Source organism: Heterodontus francisci, chromosome 13, assembly GCF_036365525.1.
Source record: "Heterodontus francisci isolate sHetFra1 chromosome 13, sHetFra1.hap1, whole genome shotgun sequence".
Lineage (NCBI taxonomy): Eukaryota > Metazoa > Chordata > Chondrichthyes > Heterodontiformes > Heterodontidae > Heterodontus > Heterodontus francisci.
Window position 1 is genome coordinate 3,245,951 of NC_090383.1, and position 20,188 is coordinate 3,266,138.

The window sequence follows — 20,188 nt, forward strand, 5'->3', positions numbered from 1 at the left end:
GTTTTATTTTCGATGTGATTGCCAGTTCCAAAGCCAATAACGAGATCCATGAGGAAAGGAAATATGTAAGCTTAAAAGTATTTAGTAATTAAGAGGAAGAAATCCAAATAGGTGTAGCTTGCACATTAAGGAAAGGAAGAAATATGAGGTGAGAAGTTAAGTGTTTACTGTTTAATTTTTTTTTAATTGTAGAGGGTTAATGTTATAGTGATAGTTACTTTATTGCTGGAATATAGGCTTTGAAACAATATTAGTATGAGCTGAAAGTTTAAAGGCTGAGGGTGATTAAAATTCCCTTGAGCTGCTGATGCACTAAGGGTTAAATATTTCCTAAATTTAATCACTCTTGGCAATATCTTTTTTCTGGTGATTTTTCATTCCCTGGCAGCATGAAACGTGCATCGATGATGGTAATATTTGCAAACCAGGAACATTATAAGCAGCACTTGCAATCAATAGGGCCAAAAAGTTGAGCAACTTAGCTTGTTCAGAAGTTTCTCACAAAATGAGATATTTTGTCCCCCATTTGAAATCTGGAATAGTCATGTAAATAATGGCCAAGACAGCAATTCAGATTCTGTTTTAGTTCCAGAGAGTCAGATAAGATAATGGAAAGGATTGTTCTGTGGAACACAAAAGCACAATATCATTTACTTCAACTATAAGTTAAATTGTATGTGATTTGAGAGAAATGTAAAAATCCATCAGTGTATGACAGTGTTGATTCTATACCATTTAGAAAAATAACTTTTGTTTTTATTATTGCAGTACTAAGTTGCTCTTGATACAGCTTGCAAAACACTATAATGTCCTGAGTAACTTGCTTTATAAAGAATGAGGCTGAACAGAGCCATAGTTTTTTTGCTGTAAGTTAGACTGTTCCACAATTGATGGGGAGGTTCCTCAAAGTTCTGTCATTTTCTTTTAATTTTGGAAGGCACTTTGGATCTTTGAGTTCCGGGAGTGATATTTTCACTCAGACCTTTTCTGACCTTTGTTTTTACCTTCTCTCTCTCTCTCTTTCTCTCTCTCTCTCCTTCACCTGTTGAAGTAGAATAACAAAAAGATGGTAAGTAAGTTGTTGTAGTGTGGCGTGTTCATTTTTTCATTTCATTTTATTTTGGTATTGCAATCAAATCATCCAAACTTTGCATTGAAATAATTCCTTTTGTTAACATTCTGCAATTTTTTTTTTTACTTCTAACAAGACAGCATTTTGTAGATTGCTGTTCCCTCTTATGCTGGAAAGTTAACTCGTCTATTCTATTCAAATTTTAAATGCACGGAATTTGTATTGGCCGAGTGTTGGTGGATAGGTGCATTGCATCAGAGTGATAGAACACAGTCACATGTTACTCACACAGCAAATTGCTGATCTTTCCGGGCCATTTGGGGCAGTTGCTAGGTGGAGACCAGATGTAGATGGTAGGGAAAATCATGGATATACCACCCATTGCAGTTGCATATCCCCTCAAATGCTGCTTACTGAAGAGAATTTGAAAAGGGCTTGGCATCATTAGGCAGAATGATTAGTCATTCAGCTGTGGAATGTTGTGTTGGGAATTTGCAGGGGTGTGGTGGGCACATAGAGGAGAGTCAAATCATTTTTCTTGAAGTTGAAAACTACTTAAACTAAGCTGTATAATCCAACACGTAAAACAAATTCAAGAATCTCAAGCATGTGTAAAATTCAACGAGTTGAGATTAAGGTATTTTACATTGAAAAGTGGTTGTTTTAAGATTAATGAGTGTTTATGCAATGTCAGTGCACTAATAAAATGATGTAATAAAAGCCTTGTATAATCTCTGCCAGGCAAGTGTCATGGAGCCAAGGAGCTTATTCAAACAGTTAAGGAAAATAGGGGGGCTGGTCAATCTGAGTCATGGCCTGATCCTCCCTCCTGGCCACTTGCAGGCCAGAAACCCCAGAATAAGCAATAGGGCATGGAACGGGCTGACTTACAAGAGGTGGGTGGGGGGGGGGGGGGGGTGGTCACTAAATATCTGTAGAACTTGCACACTTAGACACCCCCCGCCCCCCAGGATTTTATAGTAACTGTTAAAAACATTGTTAAATTCTGTTCTTGGTCAGGCTCCTGAGTAGGGTATGTAATGGGAATGATGATTTTCTGTGTTTAAAAATTTCAGTATGTCTGTTTAGATTTTCAGTGTTTCACATTACAGCATGAATTTGCCACAATATCTTTATTTTGCTTTGAAGCATGTATTTGAACTAAAATTACCCATGTTTGTGTGTATGTAGGTAATAGCATTTAGTTGGTTGGGACTTAAAACTAACACTGTTCTACTGGAGGCAAACACTTTGCCCATTCATTCAGTGACAATGGAATGTGGCTGATCAGGTGCAGCAATTGATGAATTCCTGTATGAACGCATATTCACTTTGCCTTGCACCAACAAGCAAGAAGTGTGTGTATTTTATCTGAAACCTCTACTGCACATTTGTGTACAGTATGTTTGAATCTTGCATTAGTGATGTATGTTTTTTGAAAAGGCACTTTAATGCTCTTGCTTACTGGACAGTTCTTTGATATTAATTTCCAGAATTGAATGTGTTTGTCTACCCAAGACTGCATATATTTAATGGATCTTTTCAAAATCTGATGAATGTTTAGTTCATCAATTTTATCAGAATCCAAGTTGAAATCTGACTAGGGTTTTGATTGTGTGCTCACTCTTTGGGCATGACGTGCTTTCTACTTTACGCTAGTCAGCATTTGGACATTTATCAGCATCCAGTGAACTGTCTGAGCATGACTAGTCTGAGGTATTGCATTGCTAATTTCTAGTTACTGTACTGTGCTCCCACGTAGAGAAAACCTTTTGTACAAGCTTTGTGCAAACTGCCTTCAGCAAATATCTATGTATACAGTGTGCTAAGTATCTTATCTAGTTCCTGTCAGGTGGCTGTACCAGTGGCGAGTGCAAAACCTGACTTTCAAGCTGTTTGGATAGAGAACAATTAATTTTTTTAAGAAGGGAATTTGTTCAATATTCTTGCCTGTCTTTCAGAGGTGTTCTGTTGTGGAATAGCTCTGTTGCACAAGAGCCTTGCATTTCTTCATTTCTTTTTGTTCTTGCTCTAGCTGTGCAGTGTCTCTGCCTTAGCCCTTCCCGAGACACCCAGAAGGAGCACAGTTGTGTAGGATATAATAGTTCAATGCCATATACCTTCCCTCCTTTTAACTTCTGTTTTCTATGCAATTGTATTTCACAGAATCACAGAATTGTTACAGTACAGAAGGAGGTCATTTGACCTGTCGTGTCTGAGCTGGCTTTCCAAAAGAGCAATTTACCTAGTGTTACAGCTCTGCACATTCTTCCTTTTCAGCTAACAATCCAATTCTCTCTTGAATGCCTCGATTGAACCTGCCTCATCACACTCAGACTGCATTCCAGGTCCCAAACGCTCGCTGCATGAAAAAGTTTTTCCTTGTGTTACTATTGCTTCTTTTGCCCATTACCTTAAATCTGTGCCCTCTTGTTGTCGATCCTTCCACCAATGGGAACAGTTTTTCCCTATCTACCCTGTCCAGACCCCTCATGGTTTTGAATACCTGTCAAATCACCTCTCGGCCTTTTCTCCAAAGGAAACAGTCCTAACTTCTCCAATCTATCCACGTAACTGAAGTTCATCATCCCTGGAACTATTCTTGTGAACCTTTTCTGAACTCTCTCCAATGCCTTCACATCTTTCCTAAAGTGTGGTGCCCAGAACTGGACACAATACTCCTGTTCTGGTCCAGTGTTGTATGCAGGTTTATCATAACTTAAAATCAAAACTACTTGTCCCAGTTTGCAGGAGCTTGTAAACTGAGGCCAGATGAGTACTCAACTAACAGCTACAGGTTCTGAGAATATATTTCTGTGATATCATTGCGTGAAGAGTTGAGCAATCTCAACCAGGACAACTGTAGGGACATTGGAGTTGGTCTCAGCGTCTCTAGGCAAGGGATGGAGAAAAATGGGCGAGCGATTCTCTCATTCGTTATCATCAAGCAGTCCCCGCTGAAGCTTAAGAATGCAGGGATAGTGAGGATTAGACTTGGCTTCGATAGTCGTTAGGCTGATTAAATTGCTTGTTAAAAACCTTTTTGTCTTAATTATAAAAGGTTTCTTGTGGGTATTGTGCCTGTTCTGTAACATAGATCGGTGTCTGGGTGAAAAGGGAAGAATAAATGGGAAGTAAAGCATAGAAGTTGAGAACATTACTTTTTAAAATTAATCTTAATATACCTGTATGATACTAAAATAATTCAGATATTTTGTGCATATAATTTAGAGTATTTTGGTTAATCAGCTTTAGGATTAATATTTTGGATTGATTAACAGCTTTTATAATGAGTTTAGTGCAGTTGTAGCCTTTTCTCCTAACTGATTTACTAACATCCTTCTTTCACCATCTCTTCCATTATAATATTCCGACCATTATAATACTCTGACCCATGCTTGGACATTGTCATCTTCTATGGTTTCTCTATTCCTATGGTCTCTATCTTCAACCGTTATCGTATCTTTCACTACCCACAGATCTTTACCCCATTCCAACCGCATTTCCCTGGAACATACTCTCGGATATCATTCCTCGCGCTTTCAAAACTGCACTCATCACCCGATTCTAAGAAAATCTCTTCAGACCTCTGTGCTTGCAAATTAGCACTACTTTCCTTTCCAAAGTTCCTGATTGTGGAAGTTTCTTGGTTTCCAGTTTTTTGAGAGATGAAATGATGCTGATAACGCTTTACTAAGCAAGTTAATTCAACCAATAACTTGCCTAATGCAGTTTTATTTTGCTATATTTCCTTAAAATTCTTGTTTTCAGTATTTTTTTAAATTTTATTTTGTTGAAGTTGGGCTTTCTTACCCTTCTATTGAACAATGCTGATCGCTGTCTCATTCTGAAATTTATTATCTTTCATTTTCCCTTCACAGGATCTCATGGTGGGCGATGAAGCCAGTGAATTGCGTTCTATGTTGGAGGTTAACTATCCTATGGAAAATGGCATTGTTCGAAACTGGGATGACATGAAGCATCTGTGGGATTACACGTTTGGCCCTGAAAAGCTAGATGTAGACTCCAGGAATTGCAAGATTCTTCTGACTGAACCACCAATGAACCCTACAAAGAATAGAGAGAAGATAATAGAGGTAAGAATGTTAGTTGAGAGAATCTGATTTTGTTGTAGACTTGGACTTCATGAAGACAGGAAAAACAGTTGACTTATTTTAGAGGCTGTTTTTCTGCCTCTGTCCCTCTTGCAGTTGTCAGAGCAATAAGTACCCAGCCTGAATCAGACACACTTGGCTCTGCTTACAATTGCAGTAAGACTTTTGTTCAATATCTCAAAATATTTTTACATATCTGCCAATTAGAATCCTGTCAAGGTGAAAAGGAAGATCAGTTGTTTACAGTAGTTTGACAAAAGTGCTGCTATGTTTCTAACATTTAAACTGTAGACTAGAGGAAGATGAACAAATTATTTTTCAGCTCCACTGGACAGTTTAAACTCTTCAAAAAATCTTGTGCTTATGTGCTGACTTTTTTCTTTAAAAAATGCTTAAAATGAGTCAAATGTAGTGCTGGGAGGAGGGTGAGGTGGAGAGGCTGGATGAAAGAGCATGGCACATTCCACTCAAGCAATTTGGTAAGATGACCAAGATGAGCTGAGAGACAGTTTTCCAATGGAAAACCTTGTTTACAGGCATCTGAAATGGGCTCATTTGTTTTGTTCATTTAAAAGAGAATTTCATTCCAGATTCAGGTTGCTGGTTGATACAATCTCTGCCTGTTAACTTGTTCCAAATTTATGATTATGAAATTTAAACTAATTGGGTCGACCTGTGGAAAATAGTGACGTGGCAATTTTTGTGCGTGTGATGAGTAATAGCCTGTGTAGACAGTTAATCTGGAGGGTCTGCCTGAGGGGATCTGGAATGTAAATTACTGCTGGTTTGTACTGGTGGGTACCATGGCAATGGGATTCTGGAGGTGGTCTTGGTTGTACCACTGCAGACTCAGTTTATTCATCCTGGCAAAAGGAGGTTGGAATTCTCTGAAATTAGATCTGTTTGCTCTGAAATCTGCCTGAGTTTACTAGTCTCTGATAGTAAGCTTGAGAGCAGTGTATTATGGTGTTGGGTATTGTTAGTCTTTGTGATGCATATTTACCCACATAACCTGTTGATTACACGATTATCATGTATTCTGTATTCTCTGGTACAAAATTGTACAGTGAAAATAGTTTGCAATTTAGTAGTTTAATTTAGTTTAGAAACTGAAAATAAAACTCATCAATGCTATGACAGGATCAGCACTGTAAATTTGGCTGTTTTCCACGCTAAGCTTGCCAGTGCTCACTTATTCTAAAATTCTTTTGGGCCTCCTTATCTCGAGAGACAATGGATACGCGCCTGGAGGTGGTCAGTGGTTTGTGAAGCAGCGCCTGGAGTGGCTATAAAGGCCAATTCTGGAGTGACAGGCTCTTCCACAGGTGCTGCAGAGAAATTTGTTTGTTGGGGCTGTTGCACAGTTGGCTCTCCCCTTGCGCCTCTGTCTTTTTTCCTGCCAACTACTAAGTCTCTTCGACTCGCCACAATTTAGCCCTGTCTTTATGGCTGCCCGCCAGCTCTGGCGAATGCTGGCAACTGACTCCCACGACTTGTGATCAATGTCACACGATTTCATGTCGCGTTTGCAGACGTCTTTATAACGGAGACATGGACGGCCGGTGGGTCTGATACCAGTGGCGAGCTCGCTGTACAATGTGTCTTTGGGGATCCTGCCATCTTCCATGCGGCTCACATGGCCAAGCCATCTCAAGCGCCGCTGACTCAGTAGTGTGTATAAGCTGGGGGTGTTGGCCGCTTCAAGGACTTCTGTGTTGGAGATATAGTCCTGCCACCTGATGCCAAGTATTCTCCGAAGGCAGCGAAGATGGAATGAATTGAGACGTCGCTCTTGGCTGGCATACGTTGTCCAGGCCTCGCTGCCGTAGAGCAAGGTACTGAGGACACAGGCCTGATACACTCGGACTTTTGTGTTCCGTGTCAGTGCGCCATTTTCCCACACTCTCTTGGCCAGTCTGGACATAGCAGTCTGGACACTCTGGTTGTAAATGCCTGTGAGCATAGCAGCGAACCAGAATAGGCGCTATTGTTTGCTATTTGATGCACATGTCATGAGCAATGCGACGCTGAGTTTTTTGCCTGATTGCTTTCAATATTCAAGGAGGGAAGCCTGTACTGATTTGTGTTCCAGTCTAAGAGAGCCTGTCAAATGCTTAGTGAAATGCAGGTGAAACCTAGATGTACTATTTAGGGGGCTGATTGTTAGGGGCACCCAGACAAGAGCCGAGATGCCAGTCTCCTTGACCAGAGCAATCCAACCCCAGACCATGATCCTTGCTAGCTTCCTGATTCACCAGGGCTAAGGTGCAGGAGCGGTGATAGTCGATGAAAATGAAACCTGATTACTTCACTGGTCACTGTTGTGAGCATATTGCAGAGTTCTCCTCAGTGTCACTCCAGCTAAAGGCCTGCTCAGGTCTGGAAAAAAAACCCAACCCGGCCCAAGTTCTTCCATTTTTTCCCGCACCCGACCACCGGAATGTTCATTTTCTCCAGTTGACAGCATTCGTTTTACATCCATAGTGCACTCGCTGTACTTAACACTTTTGGATGGGTGAAATGGAAGGAAGCTGCAGCATGAGCGCGATGACATCATCGAGGCGTTCACTGCACAGACTGAGTCTGGAGTCCGGGTGCACGTTTCCCTCCTTGACATCCTGGACTCCCAGCTCAGGCAGGCTTTTCAAATTTTGATGCTTACTTACTCAACTTCCCTTTTCCTCCCAGCAGAACAAAAGGTAGTACTGTGTGTGTTGACCTGGACCCGGACCAACCCGACCTGAGCCCAAAAGTCGGACCCAGAAGAGCGACTTGACCCGAACCCAACACGTCATCGGGTCCCGTCGGGTTCCGGTCGGGTAGCAGGCCTTTAACTCCAGCTTCATCAGTTATTGACCTTGGGAGTGGGGAATTTAATCAGCTTGTTGGAAGTACTCAGACTCTCAGCGGTCTCTCCTTCTCCAAGAAGTGGTTGGGCAGGGCCAGTTGCTCATCTGAGATAAGCCTGGACATGCCTAAACAGGAATTTGTCTTGGACTATTGAATAAGGGTCCACATTGTCCTTGGGGGAAAAAACTTTGACGTTTCTGAAAGACTGGTTCACCAGGAGGGAACTGGAGGCTGCAACCAGGGTGTTGTGCTCATTCGCATACACCTGCCTTCCCAGGTTCAGCTCCACTATCTGGAGAAAGGAGACGGGCACCTCACTGATAGGCAAGATGTCATGAACAGCCTTTTTTTATTCTTTTGGAGAAACCTAGAGTTGACGAGGCCTGGATGCTTTCTGTCCATGGATCTCAGTTCCCAGATTAAACCTGTACATCACTCACTTGGAAAATATGTTCAATATATAGCGGCAAAGTTTTGAAGTTAGAATCGATAATCCTGCATGTCATGTTGAGATATATTTACCCAGAATAGTTCAAAAATTGTCAGCAAGAGAATTAGTCTGAATAAGACCAATGTGAGGGGCACGTTGTCCTGAACGTTGCACAGACCACAACAAAATTTGGCACCGAGCCAAAAAGGAGATATTAGGATAGGTGACCAAAAACCTGGTCAAAGAGATAAATTTTAAGAAATGCCGTAAAGGTGTAAAGAGGTTGAGAGGTTTAGGAAGGGTATTGCAAAGCTTAGTCTGAGGCAGCTGAAGGCATGGCCACCAATGGTGGAGCAATGAAAATCAGGGATGCGTGGAGATCTCTGGGCTGCTTCTGTTCACATTGCTGTTTTTGTCACTGCTTCTGGCGGTCTATGCACTGGATGTTCGTCCTGGCTGACACTGCATTGTATCATTGCTCACCAACTCATGCAGTCAGCTGTGGGATTTTCTCAGCTGTCAACATTGTTATGAGACAACTTCAGGTTGTGCTTGAGCGATCTCTTTTCTGTTGCCAACCCGATTTCCTTTTGACCTATTCCAGCTTGCTGTGACTTTACAGATTCTTCCATGCAGATGACAATCCCTGACCCTTGCAGACATGCTGTAACATCAGGGTCTCTCACAGTGGTTTTGCCCTGCTTTAGGATCTCTGGTTTGAGCGCTTGATAGACCTTCAGTGTTTCAGGAGGAACTTATCAAATTGCAGGATGTGACAGCAGTAACATGTCTGGGTCTCTGATCTGTATGGTTGAATGGTAATAGTCCTGAACAGTTTCTGCTTGGTTCTGGAGATGAATTCCATGCTAGTTCCAGGTATGCTATCTTAGTGTTCCAAGTGTAGAGCTAGTTGTGATCATTGCAATTCCTAGTTGTACATTATTTGATAATATGCTACAAATAAAGCGCATTTATTTCAATATCAATGGTAATGATCAGTTTGCTGTGGTACTCTCCTGCAGTCACCACATACGTGATTAACACATTTGTCAATATGATATTGTACTGTACACGTGGAACAGGTCCTTGTTCAATTCTTGTTATAGAGAATGTAGCATAAATTTTCATTAACACTAAAATATATTTTAGTCTATTCACAGGGCATAGCATAGGCTTGCTAATTATGGTTGGATGCATTCCTGAGGGTTTCATCACCTGACCACCTGCCTCCAACCACCCACCCCACTCTCTGGTCATTGGCCCATCCTCCAGGCTCCCTGCCTTCCCACAGCTGGTCAGAAAGTGAACAAACATATTCAATTGGATGAATCTTGACTGTTACTGAAACAGCTATTTCTCCCTCAACCACCATTTGCAATAATTCTACAACTAATGAACTAAAATATTCAATGAAGCAAAAAACACTTCAAGATCCTAGGAGTTTTTTTCCTTTCTTGGAGTTGCAGGCTGCACCATCTTGGAGACGTATCTTCAATGCCTGGAGACTGCAGTTTGATTCTGGAGGGTTGGCGACCCTAAGCTGGGCCAAGGACAGACGTATGATTCTTGGGGAAAATTACATCCTGAACGAACTTGATGTTAGCATACCTGTTAGTGGATGTTAAGTGGGCAAGGAAGTGTGGGGGAGAAAGGGTCCAATCCTGCCATGTTGTTCTGTGGCTGAGATATGTGGAAGTGGTCCTTCCATCTTCCTCCCCTCTTGCCCAACAAACAGATTGTATAGGAATCTAAAATAACTTCTCTTCTGGGTGTTATACAGTGAACAATGGTGGGTTTTGTTTTGTTTCTTTGAAGGATGCTAAACTCTACATGCCAGTTGGGGATAAAAGCTACAGCTTAACGAATTCTACCCAAGGTGTGGACTTTGTGCTGATACAGTATGGTTAAGTTTAAATCAACTACAAAATCTTGACATGTTCAGTTTCATTAAATTGCTGAAGACTGTTGCCCTATCAAGATTAGCAATTTACTCATTTTACTCATTGATATTTTGTGGAGTTGAATATGGGAGTCAAGATCAAAGGTTACTGAGTTGAAGGATAATTGGACCAGGATTGGCAGTCGTAATTCAGTCTGCATTCATACTTGTTGCAGAGTAAAGACACAGGTTTTGACTCTCATTTGATCTGCTTATGGACTCTCTGGTCTAAACGTGAGAAGTGTTGTGGGGAGCAAGAACTGCTAGAGTAAGAAGTTTTTTTTAATTAAAGATAGGGTGATGTGTGATGATTAATGAAAACTTCATTTAACTGCAAGAAAAAAAAAGCAAAATGCACACTGATGCATAAGAAGTGAGTGCTTTTGGGATAAGGTATATTCTCAGAGCAGAGAATTCTCTACTCCCCTAATCATTGCACACCTGACCTGGCAGTACTCAAACAATAGTAGTGGATGCCCAAATAGTAGTGGTGACATCTCTCACTTTGGCAACAAAATACCGTTGTGTATGCTAGTCCTGCCTCTCTGCGTGTCTGCGTCTCCCCAGTGTGAACAGGGATGGCAAGATCCAAACTACTGACCCCTAAATACTGTGCATCACCCATTATAAATTGTCCTGACACAGTAATGCTTCTTGGCACTGAATCGTTGGTTTGAAAGCCTGTGGATGGGGGTGCTGAGGGCAGGTCATGTGTGGCAAATAGATTACTTGAGTGCATTCAGGCCCCCTGGTCTCTAATTTTAGAATTGAATGAATATGCATTGTTGGTAACTTCTGGAATTGAAATTTCTTAGCACATCCAGTTTCAATCCTCTGTACAACACCGTTTGTGTTGAGTTCAATTATAGCTACAGCATCTCCCAATAATCTTGGGCTTGATTCTAGTGGAACCCATCATGGCCCAGCATGGAAGGACATTAGCATTTGTGTTTTCCCACAGGATGAGTTCGCCAACCACAGATGAATGACCTGAGGTCAGGTGGGAAAGCTAAAGAAGTCTTGCTTCTTTCGTTTCTCAATTGCATCTTCAAGTACGATCCCAAAGTACATGTGTAGATATCTGAAAACCAGACTATTCTGTCACTCAATCAGGTTAGGAATATTTGAAGTTGAGGGATGTAGATAAAGAGGAGCTAGGCATATGTATGTTGTACTTCATACTTGTCGGGCTGTTATCAATTGATTTAAAAATGTATGAAAATAAGATGGATGGAAAGGTGAGGCTAGCTAATGTACAAATTCTTTTCCTTGTTTCAGGTGATGTTTGAAACTTACCAGTTTAGTGGAGTCTACATTGCCATTCAGGCTGTGCTGACACTGTATGCTCAAGGTATGTATGTCTGAGATTTAGTCGATTGAGGAGAAGTTAAACAAGATGTAATGTAATATATACTTTTAAGCTATTTTTGGGATAAAAGGTTCTTAAAGTTTGAATAAAATTGATCAGACTAATCTCATCAGTTTTAAGTTTGCTAGTGGATCTCCAGTGGAATTTGAGTGAGTTGGAGAATGCTGTCTGTCACTAGTGCCTGATGTGTTGCTGTTTCTTGCATTATGTCTCGTGATGCTATTCACCCATGACACTTTTCTATTGCATCAAATTTCAAATACACTAACCTACCCTCATAACATTCTAAAGCAATAAAATTAATGGAAGATGCCCTCCATAATGAATGAACAAAAAATTACTATTTGCCTAATCTCAGTTAAATATTGAAATCCTAAATTATGCTATGTAGTCAGGTTAAAAATGGAAAGATAATTATGAAATACCACAAATTCTAAACAAATCTTCCAATGTAGTTTGGAAAAAAAATTAAAATCATCTGTAAAATAAGTAAGCAGCATTTAAGTTTTGCCGATTTTTAAGGAACTACAAAATTTCAGATTATCTCAAATCTCAGCATTTCAGCTTCTAAAATACAAAAAAGATAATTACTTCATAGAAAAAATTGAGCAAATGTCCCTTAGATTTTTAAAAAATTCAACATCCATATTTATTTTAACTCCAAATTCCTGGTAGAGGTGGCAAATGGTATCAAAAAATAATTTTCTGGAGGATATGAGAATATGAAAGGAATAGAAAGATAAGTTGAAAGACAGATGAGGTAAGTAGAGTGGGAGGAGACTTGGGTGGAGTTTAAACACCACAGATTAGTTGGGCCGAATGGCATGTTGGAGCTTTATATTCGATCTGAGGTACCATAGAAAATAGATCTTGTATTCATCATAACTTGTATCCCCTGTGAGCTTTTGTACACATCTGATTAATGTCCTTTAATAGGAGTGAAGGAATGTTCATATCTGCAGTTCAGAAAGGACCGTGTCTCTCTCTCTCTCTCTCTCTCTCCACTTTTCATGTAATTATCTGTTTTTACACACCCATAGGCTTCTATTCGGAGTGTTTTTTGCCATTAGCTTTTTTGAACCTGTTAGTTAGCTTTTGCTAGTTTTCTAGATTATCATATATGCTGACAGTGTGGGGAAGTAACCCTTTCTATTCTTATGTCGCATTAACAACTTGGATTCAGAAGTGGAATGCAAACTGGTCATACTTGTGGATAATACCAAACAGAGATGTAAAGGCCTTAGAAAGGGTACAGAGGAGGTTTACTAGGATATTATCAGGGATGAGGGATTTCAGTTATGAGGAAAGGTTGGAAAAGCTTGAATTGTTCCCCTTGGAACAGAGAAGGTTGAAGAGGTGACCTAAGAGAGTTACAAAACAATGAGAGGTTTTCATAGAGTAGATCGAGAAAAACTATTCCCTCTGGCGAGTGGGTCAATAATTACGTAAAAGATCCCAAGGTACTATTTCAGAGAAGAGTAGGGGAGTTGTCCCCAGTGTTCTGACCAATATTCATCCCTGAGACATCACAGGAACAGGTTATGTGGTCATTATCTCATTGCCGTGTGCAAATTAGCTGTTGCATTTCCTACATTACAACAATAACTCGACTTCAAAAGTACTTCATTGGCTATAAAACACTTTGAGATGTCCGGTTGTCATGAAAGGCGCCTTATAAATGAGTCTTTTTTTCTTTTTAGAGACCATAGATTTAAAATCATTAGCAAAAGATCGAGAGGGGAGATGAGAATTTTCACTGAGTTATCGAGATCGGGGCATTCTGCTTGAATAGATGGTTGGATAAATAATTTTAAAAGGCAATTGAGCAGGTACTTGAGAACGAGGAATTACTGGGTTCTGGACAAAAAGCAGGGATGTAGGACTAAGCACGACTAGCAGTTCAACGAGCCAGTACAGGCAGAGTGTATTTTTTATTGTATGAAGGAGGAGTTGTTGAATCTGAGATGGTTGCTCAGGCACTACCAAACAAATCAGATTATATATTATGACCGAGGCAGGAGGAGTGCACTGTCTCTTCTAGTTCTACTTCTCCACAGGTCACATCACATTTTTAAAAATATTTACCCAGTTATCGATGCAGTCAATCATATAATTCACTCTTTATCCTAGAATAAAATACACCAACCAGGTTTCTTTAATAAAAAATAAAATTATCATTTTATTGTAAAACAAGACTTAAGCATTAACACAGATTGAAAAATGAAAGTTCCTCTTTTTAAATTCCACACACAGACACTCTCACACACTGAAAAAGATAGATATTCTCTCTGCAGAGGTCTGTTACAAAAAAAAGACAAAAGAGAATACTTTGGCCAATACTTGCAAATTCTTGAAGAAAAAAATATGGAAAGATGTCAGTTGTTCTTTTCTGGTCTGGTGTCCCAAATATGCGTAGATGACTGTCACTGGGATCTTTCTCGAGCAATTCTTTCCAGGCAACGTTGAGGATCAGTTTGGCAGGCTTTTCAGGAGAATTGTGACAACGGGTTTCTGGCAGGTTTTTTGGGAGAAATGCAGCATCAGTTTCTCTTTATTTTTATTTATTTATAGATACGGCACTGAAACATGCCTTTCAGCCCACCGAGTCTGTGCCGACCATCAACCACCCATTTATTACACTTGATTCTCTGGAGGTTCTCAGAGATGGAAGAGGGTGAGCTGATGGTGGCTGCACTCTTGGTTGGTTTTCTCCAACTGTCTTCAAAACAGTTCATACCCCAACACACTGTCCAAAGCAAAACCAAAAACAATATCTCGAGTCAAGCCTCCTGACCCCTATATATCTTGAATTTCACTTCTCTGTAAACATTTTCCCCAGGTCACCAAGGTTTCTGTTTATTGCTTAAAGCATATGACTTCCAACAAGGTTGTTTTTAAACACCATCTGTGTCCTTGGATTCACGGTTCTGATAGGTCACAGACCTGAAACGTTAACTCTGCCTCTCTCTCCACAGATGTTGCCTGACCTGCTGAGTATTTCCAGCACTTGGTTTTTTTTTTCAGATTTCCAGCATCTGCAGTATTTTGCTTTTATCTTGTACTAGTGAAGCTGAATTGTACATATTTATATTGTAAGTGCTCTTGGGAAGTGGCTGAATATTGACTGTTTGTTTTTCTTGGTGAAATAGCTGCATTTATTTTCAAGTTACTCTCTATATACAGGGGAGAAATACTAACCTGTGTCTGACTGCTTCCTACATCTGTCCCGACAACAGCGATTTGCAATTCTCTTAACAGCTTTACTATAGTTGGTGTCCCAAGCAGCTTTGTGGGGGAGATGTTTTTATATAAAAAAAAATCTGCTGAGCCATGGTGAGAAAGTTAGAGGTGACAAAAACCTTGGTCAGAAACATTGGATTGGAGAGTAGGGACCATGGCAACTGAATGCTCCTCCACCATTGGTGGAGTGAAGAGAGGGAAGTGCAAATAGGTGAGGGTCAGTGGATCAAAGACTGTGGGAGGGGGCATAGAACTGGAGGAGGGTGAGTGAAGACCAGGCGAGACTTGATGCAAAGGATTTTAAATTCAGGTTGCTTTGGGGACTTGGGGCCAGAGTGGGTCTGCAACAGGGAGGCTTGAGTTTTGATCAAGTGTGAATTTATCAACTCGTAAATGGAGGATGCAAGGTGAAAGAAGTGTGAAAGAGGGTTTTGGCACTAGTGTGCATGAAATAGAGACTAAGGTGGGAAAATATCAGGTGGGAGTGAGCAGCCTTGGGGTTGCGGGATGCAAAGACTTCACATTAGCTGATGTAGACAGAGTGCTTGGGAGTGCAATGGTGTTTGAGGGAGTGAAGCTTATACCAGCGAATAAAACCATGGTTTCAGGTTTCAGATGGTCGGGTTCCAGACATTTTGATTTGTCCGTGATGTAATCAGACTGATGGCACTGAGGTGTATGTAGAGATCATAATGGGACTTGGTGATGGGAGCTAAACTACTGCCAAGTTTGCTTGGGGCATGGGGGAATTGAGTGTGTAATAAGACAGCTAGGTGTTGGTTGTGGGAGGGAGACTTTCTGCACTCAAGATCGTGTAAAACAGATGGAGCTGCTACCTGTGTGGCGGACCTAATATGCAATTGTGGCGAGAGAGAGCGAGCGAGTGAGGGGTCTCCAGCTGTAGTGCTCTGCCCATTCTCCCCCATTTCCTTTGTGGCAAGAGCCTAGTTTGTTTGTGGCAACATACTGTATTACAGCATCACCCAACTGGGATTGTCGGATGACCTTGCTTTGCACTGTTGTGCTTCCAGTAACAATAGTTTGCATTCATTCACAAGTGTAATGTTTTGAGTCCTAATGAACTCTTTATTCTTCTCTTCAGGTTTACTGACTGGTGTGGTTGTGGATTCGGGTGATGGCGTGACACACATCTGCCCTGTCTACGAAGGGTTTTCATTGCCACACCTAACGCGGAGGCTTGACATTGCCGGCAGGGACATCACCCGATACCTCATTAAGGTGCCGAGAAGAGTTTGATTGCATTGCTTGCTGTCGGTGTTAAATAACCAAGCAGTATTTTATTGCTGTTCTGCACTGTCTGCTTCCAAACTTCTCAATATCATGCAGAAAAGACTGGCTGTCAGTCAGTCTTGGGAATGTCTGATAAAATAATTCATCCCCTGTTACAGAAAAATGCAAAACTGGTATTACTGCAGTACAGAACATAGTTTTCAATTGTGGGTGCTCTTTGGTTTGTTTGAAATGAGCTTATTAGTCCAGGTATATTGGTGGTGCCACTCTCTGGTCCTGCTTGAATGTTTATGCCAGTGTTTAATGTTAATGCATCACTTGGAATAGACCATCAGATTTGATGAAACCACATAACTTTAAGGCGCTTGTACACTGCTCCCATGCCATTGGACTCTCCAATCTGGGACTTTGGGCTACCAGCCAGATACAGAATGGCCACCATTCACTAAGGCTGGAGCTGGAAGACCAGTTTTTTTTTTTAACTCAGTCTTTCAGATTTTCAGTCTTGGTAATTCCTGGCAGAAGCCAATATAATTTGCTTTAGGGAGGAACATTTGTGGAACCCAGCGACAAAGGGCAAGCCTCTTGCAATGTAAATATGCTAAAACCGTTTCATCAGCCCGTTTGCAAACCCATTCGGTGCTGTGAAACCATTTGTCACTAAGTAGAATTGAATGCTATTTGAAGTGTTAGTTTACCTGCCTTACACTTGAGATTTTAAATCATGTTGGAGACAAAACTCAGATTTGCCTGTGTTGAGTTGTATTTATATTGATCTTTAGATTAATTGAGTTTGCAGCACAAAAACAAGCCATTTGGTCCAACCAGTCCCTGCTGCTATTTATGCTCTACTCAAGCCGCCTTTATCAGCATAGCATTCTCCTTCCTTTCTCCCTCCCGTTTATCCAGCTTCCCTTTAAATGCTCCTATACCATTCACCTCAACTCCCCCCTGTGGGAATGAATTCCACATTGTCACTACTCTCTAGGTAAAGAGGTTTCTCCTGAATTCCCTATTGGAGTTCTAGGTGACAGTTTTATATAGATGACCTCTGTCTTTGCTGTTCCCTACTAATAGTTGTAATGTTTTCACTCTATCTAAACCTTTCATGATGCAGAAACTGGGTTGACAGGTCTGCTGTTGGTCGACAGAAACCAGATTTAACAGCATAAATGCCAGGATCGCCAGGCTGTCTTTCAATTTAAAGGAAAATCAGTGGAAAAGACCCTTAATGGTGCGGTGGCCTGAGCTTGCAGCAAGTTGCTCTGTCTGTTTGCTTTACCATTTTCTTCATCAATGTGCACTGAACTCAATCCACAGGCTGTGTTTAAATTGAAATCCAAATCAAAGCACCAGTGAGTGGAACATGACTTAATTGTGCAGGCAGCCAGTACTGTAACCAGAAGATGCTGCATTTGACACATAGTCCTCTTGCTAAGTCTCAAGGCAGCACTGGAAAACTGCATTAACTGGTATACAGGGAAGTGCAAACCTACTTTGTGATTTTTGTCAATGTGTTGGACAGCTGTTGATCAAGACAAAGTATAACAATAACCTGTGTTTTATATAGTGTTTTTTAATGTCCTCTGACAGTGATCAATGGCGAGCGAAATACAGAGACATCAGAAGGGAGAACTGAAAAGCTTGGTCAGAGGTGGGCTTTAGGGAGGAGAGGGGTTTGGGGGCTGTGGGAAGTTCCTAGATGCCTGAAGTTGGAAGAAATTTGGATCAGTCGATGACAAAAGAGAGACATGGTTGAGGTCATGTGATGGTGAGAATAATGGCTGGTCTCAACTTTCATGTGGAAGTGGACTCTGTGTCACCAGATGTCACTGTGGGCCAGCATGTAGATGAGAAGCAGGCCAAAGACAGATCCTTGGGGGACTCTGCAGGAGAACCATGGCTGGAGGTGAACTGACAACACAAAAAGACAGGCCCATGGAGCTGCACAGTGGAGGAGCGGGTCTACCTTACCAAATGTTGCAGATTGGTCGAGGAGAAGGGATAATGTGTCACTTAAAAAGTTTAGTTTAGTTTAGAGATACAGCACTGAAACAGGCCCTTCGGCCCACCGAGTCTGTGCCGACCATCAACCACCCATTTATACTAATCCTACACTAATCCCATATTCCTATCACATCCCCACCTGTCCCTATATATTTCCCTACCACCTACCTATACTAGGGGCAATTTATAATGGCCAATTTACCTATCAACCTGCAAGTCTTTGGCATGTGGGAGGAAACCGGAGCACCCGGAGGAAACCCACGCAGACACAGGGAGAACTTGCAAACTCCACACAGGCAGTACCCAGAATCGAACCCGGGTCGCTGGAGCTGTGAGGCTGCAGTGCTAACCACTGCGCCACTGTGCCGCCCCTTGTGTTTGTGCCTGTTTACAGCTGCCACTATATTAAATATGTAGAATTGTGTTACCAGAACAATAGTGAGGTGGGTAAATAAAACATTTGTTCCAGCAGTTTGTCTGTCAGTGTGTTAAGGGCTTGTGTTCCATGTGATTGCTGTCAGTTGGATGCACTCTAAAAATGCTGACATTGTGCTCCAGCAACATTTTATTTGGGTAATCGATTGGTAGATTTCCTAAATTATTGGATTTGTGTGGTTGTCCGTTTCCACATATGATATTGTAGTGATGAAATATGGGAACAGTGATAGTTTTGTCTCTCTCCCTCCCACTTCAATCTTTCTCTCTTTATGTGGATTCCACTGATTGTCTGGACTGCATGGAGAACTCTGCCTGTTCCATTCAAATTACTGAGTTTCCTGGGCCATGTCCACATATCTTTGAAAAGAATTTTCAGACTGCAGAGAATGCTTCAGTTGTTAGTCTGGTAATGTACATCCAGCTGTGTGAAGCCAGCATTGTTTGTAGAGAAGAAATCAAAAACAAAATGCTGGAAACACTCGGCAGGTCTGGCAGCATCTGTGGAGAGAGAAACAGTTAACATTTCTTTCATGAGGAGGAAGAAACTCTGTGGAGCTCTCATTTTCTGTGCACTTTCTGCACTCCTGAAGACAGTGACTGAAGACTAATGTTCTATCTCACCATTTTGCTATTTCTCAATTGTTGCTGTTATTTCACCATGTGTACTCACTGATCTTCACCTGACAACGCACCTAGATCTCCAGTCGGATTGCTGAATTATGAGAATGGTGAATGGGAATGCTGACTTGTTTTCTCTCCTTGACCCGTTCACACCCCTACCCTTGCAAATTCTTTCTCTAAACCCCAAGCCACAAAAGAAATCTGGGTGGTTTCGAAAGTCAGTTTGTCAGGGGCCCATTTTCCAGTTGGGTGTTTCCAGGAGCACTTGGGAGTGCAGGATGTTGGCCCTTTTTGGGCCTTGTAGCTGCCTTGCTACCCTTTGAGCCCAGTCATACTGGTTTTCTTTCTTTCCCACCTTTCCCTTTTCTACATTATCTGTGTTTTTAGTTTCTAAATCCATGTAGAAGTTCTCTGCTTTTTCAGCTTCTCCAAATGCATCTGTGTTGTAGTTTCCAGTTCCACCACCAGGTGGTGCTGCAGTGCCACCTGGTGACGGTAAGTGGAACTACAGAAATGCTGCTGCAATTCAGTTCCCAGAAAATCTGGGTCTTTGCGTCATTATAGTGCAGAACTGTGGCGTGGAGGCTTGTGAACACGCAGAAGAAAGAGGAAATTATGGGGTCACCAACGTAAACCATTAATGACGCCACTCCATATTTTGTCCTGCTGCACAAGTTAGACTTGAAAGTAATGACTGGAGAGCTGGCAGCGGGGTGATTGACTTCAAATAATTCTATGAATTGAAATGGTGTCAGGGCCTGGTTGTGTTGGCTGATATAACTTGCTATAATGTTTGATTAGGATTTATCTCCTTTTGTCAATAAACCAATTCTATTTTTGTTAAACAATATTTTCT

The 20,188-nt window shown here is 41.3% G+C and overlaps 1 protein-coding gene across 1 annotated transcript in view; it reads left to right on the forward strand.

Moving 5' to 3' along the window:
* Window positions 1-20,188, forward strand: part of actr2a (actin related protein 2a) — a 44,905-nt gene that overhangs the window by 12,807 nt on the left and 11,910 nt on the right. The window contains exons 3-5 of the mRNA XM_068044264.1: window positions 4,954-5,169; window positions 11,685-11,757; window positions 16,118-16,254. Coding sequence (XP_067900365.1) covers window positions 4,954-5,169; window positions 11,685-11,757; window positions 16,118-16,254 — 426 coding nt within the window. The remainder of the gene's footprint in view (window positions 1-4,953; window positions 5,170-11,684; window positions 11,758-16,117; window positions 16,255-20,188) is intronic.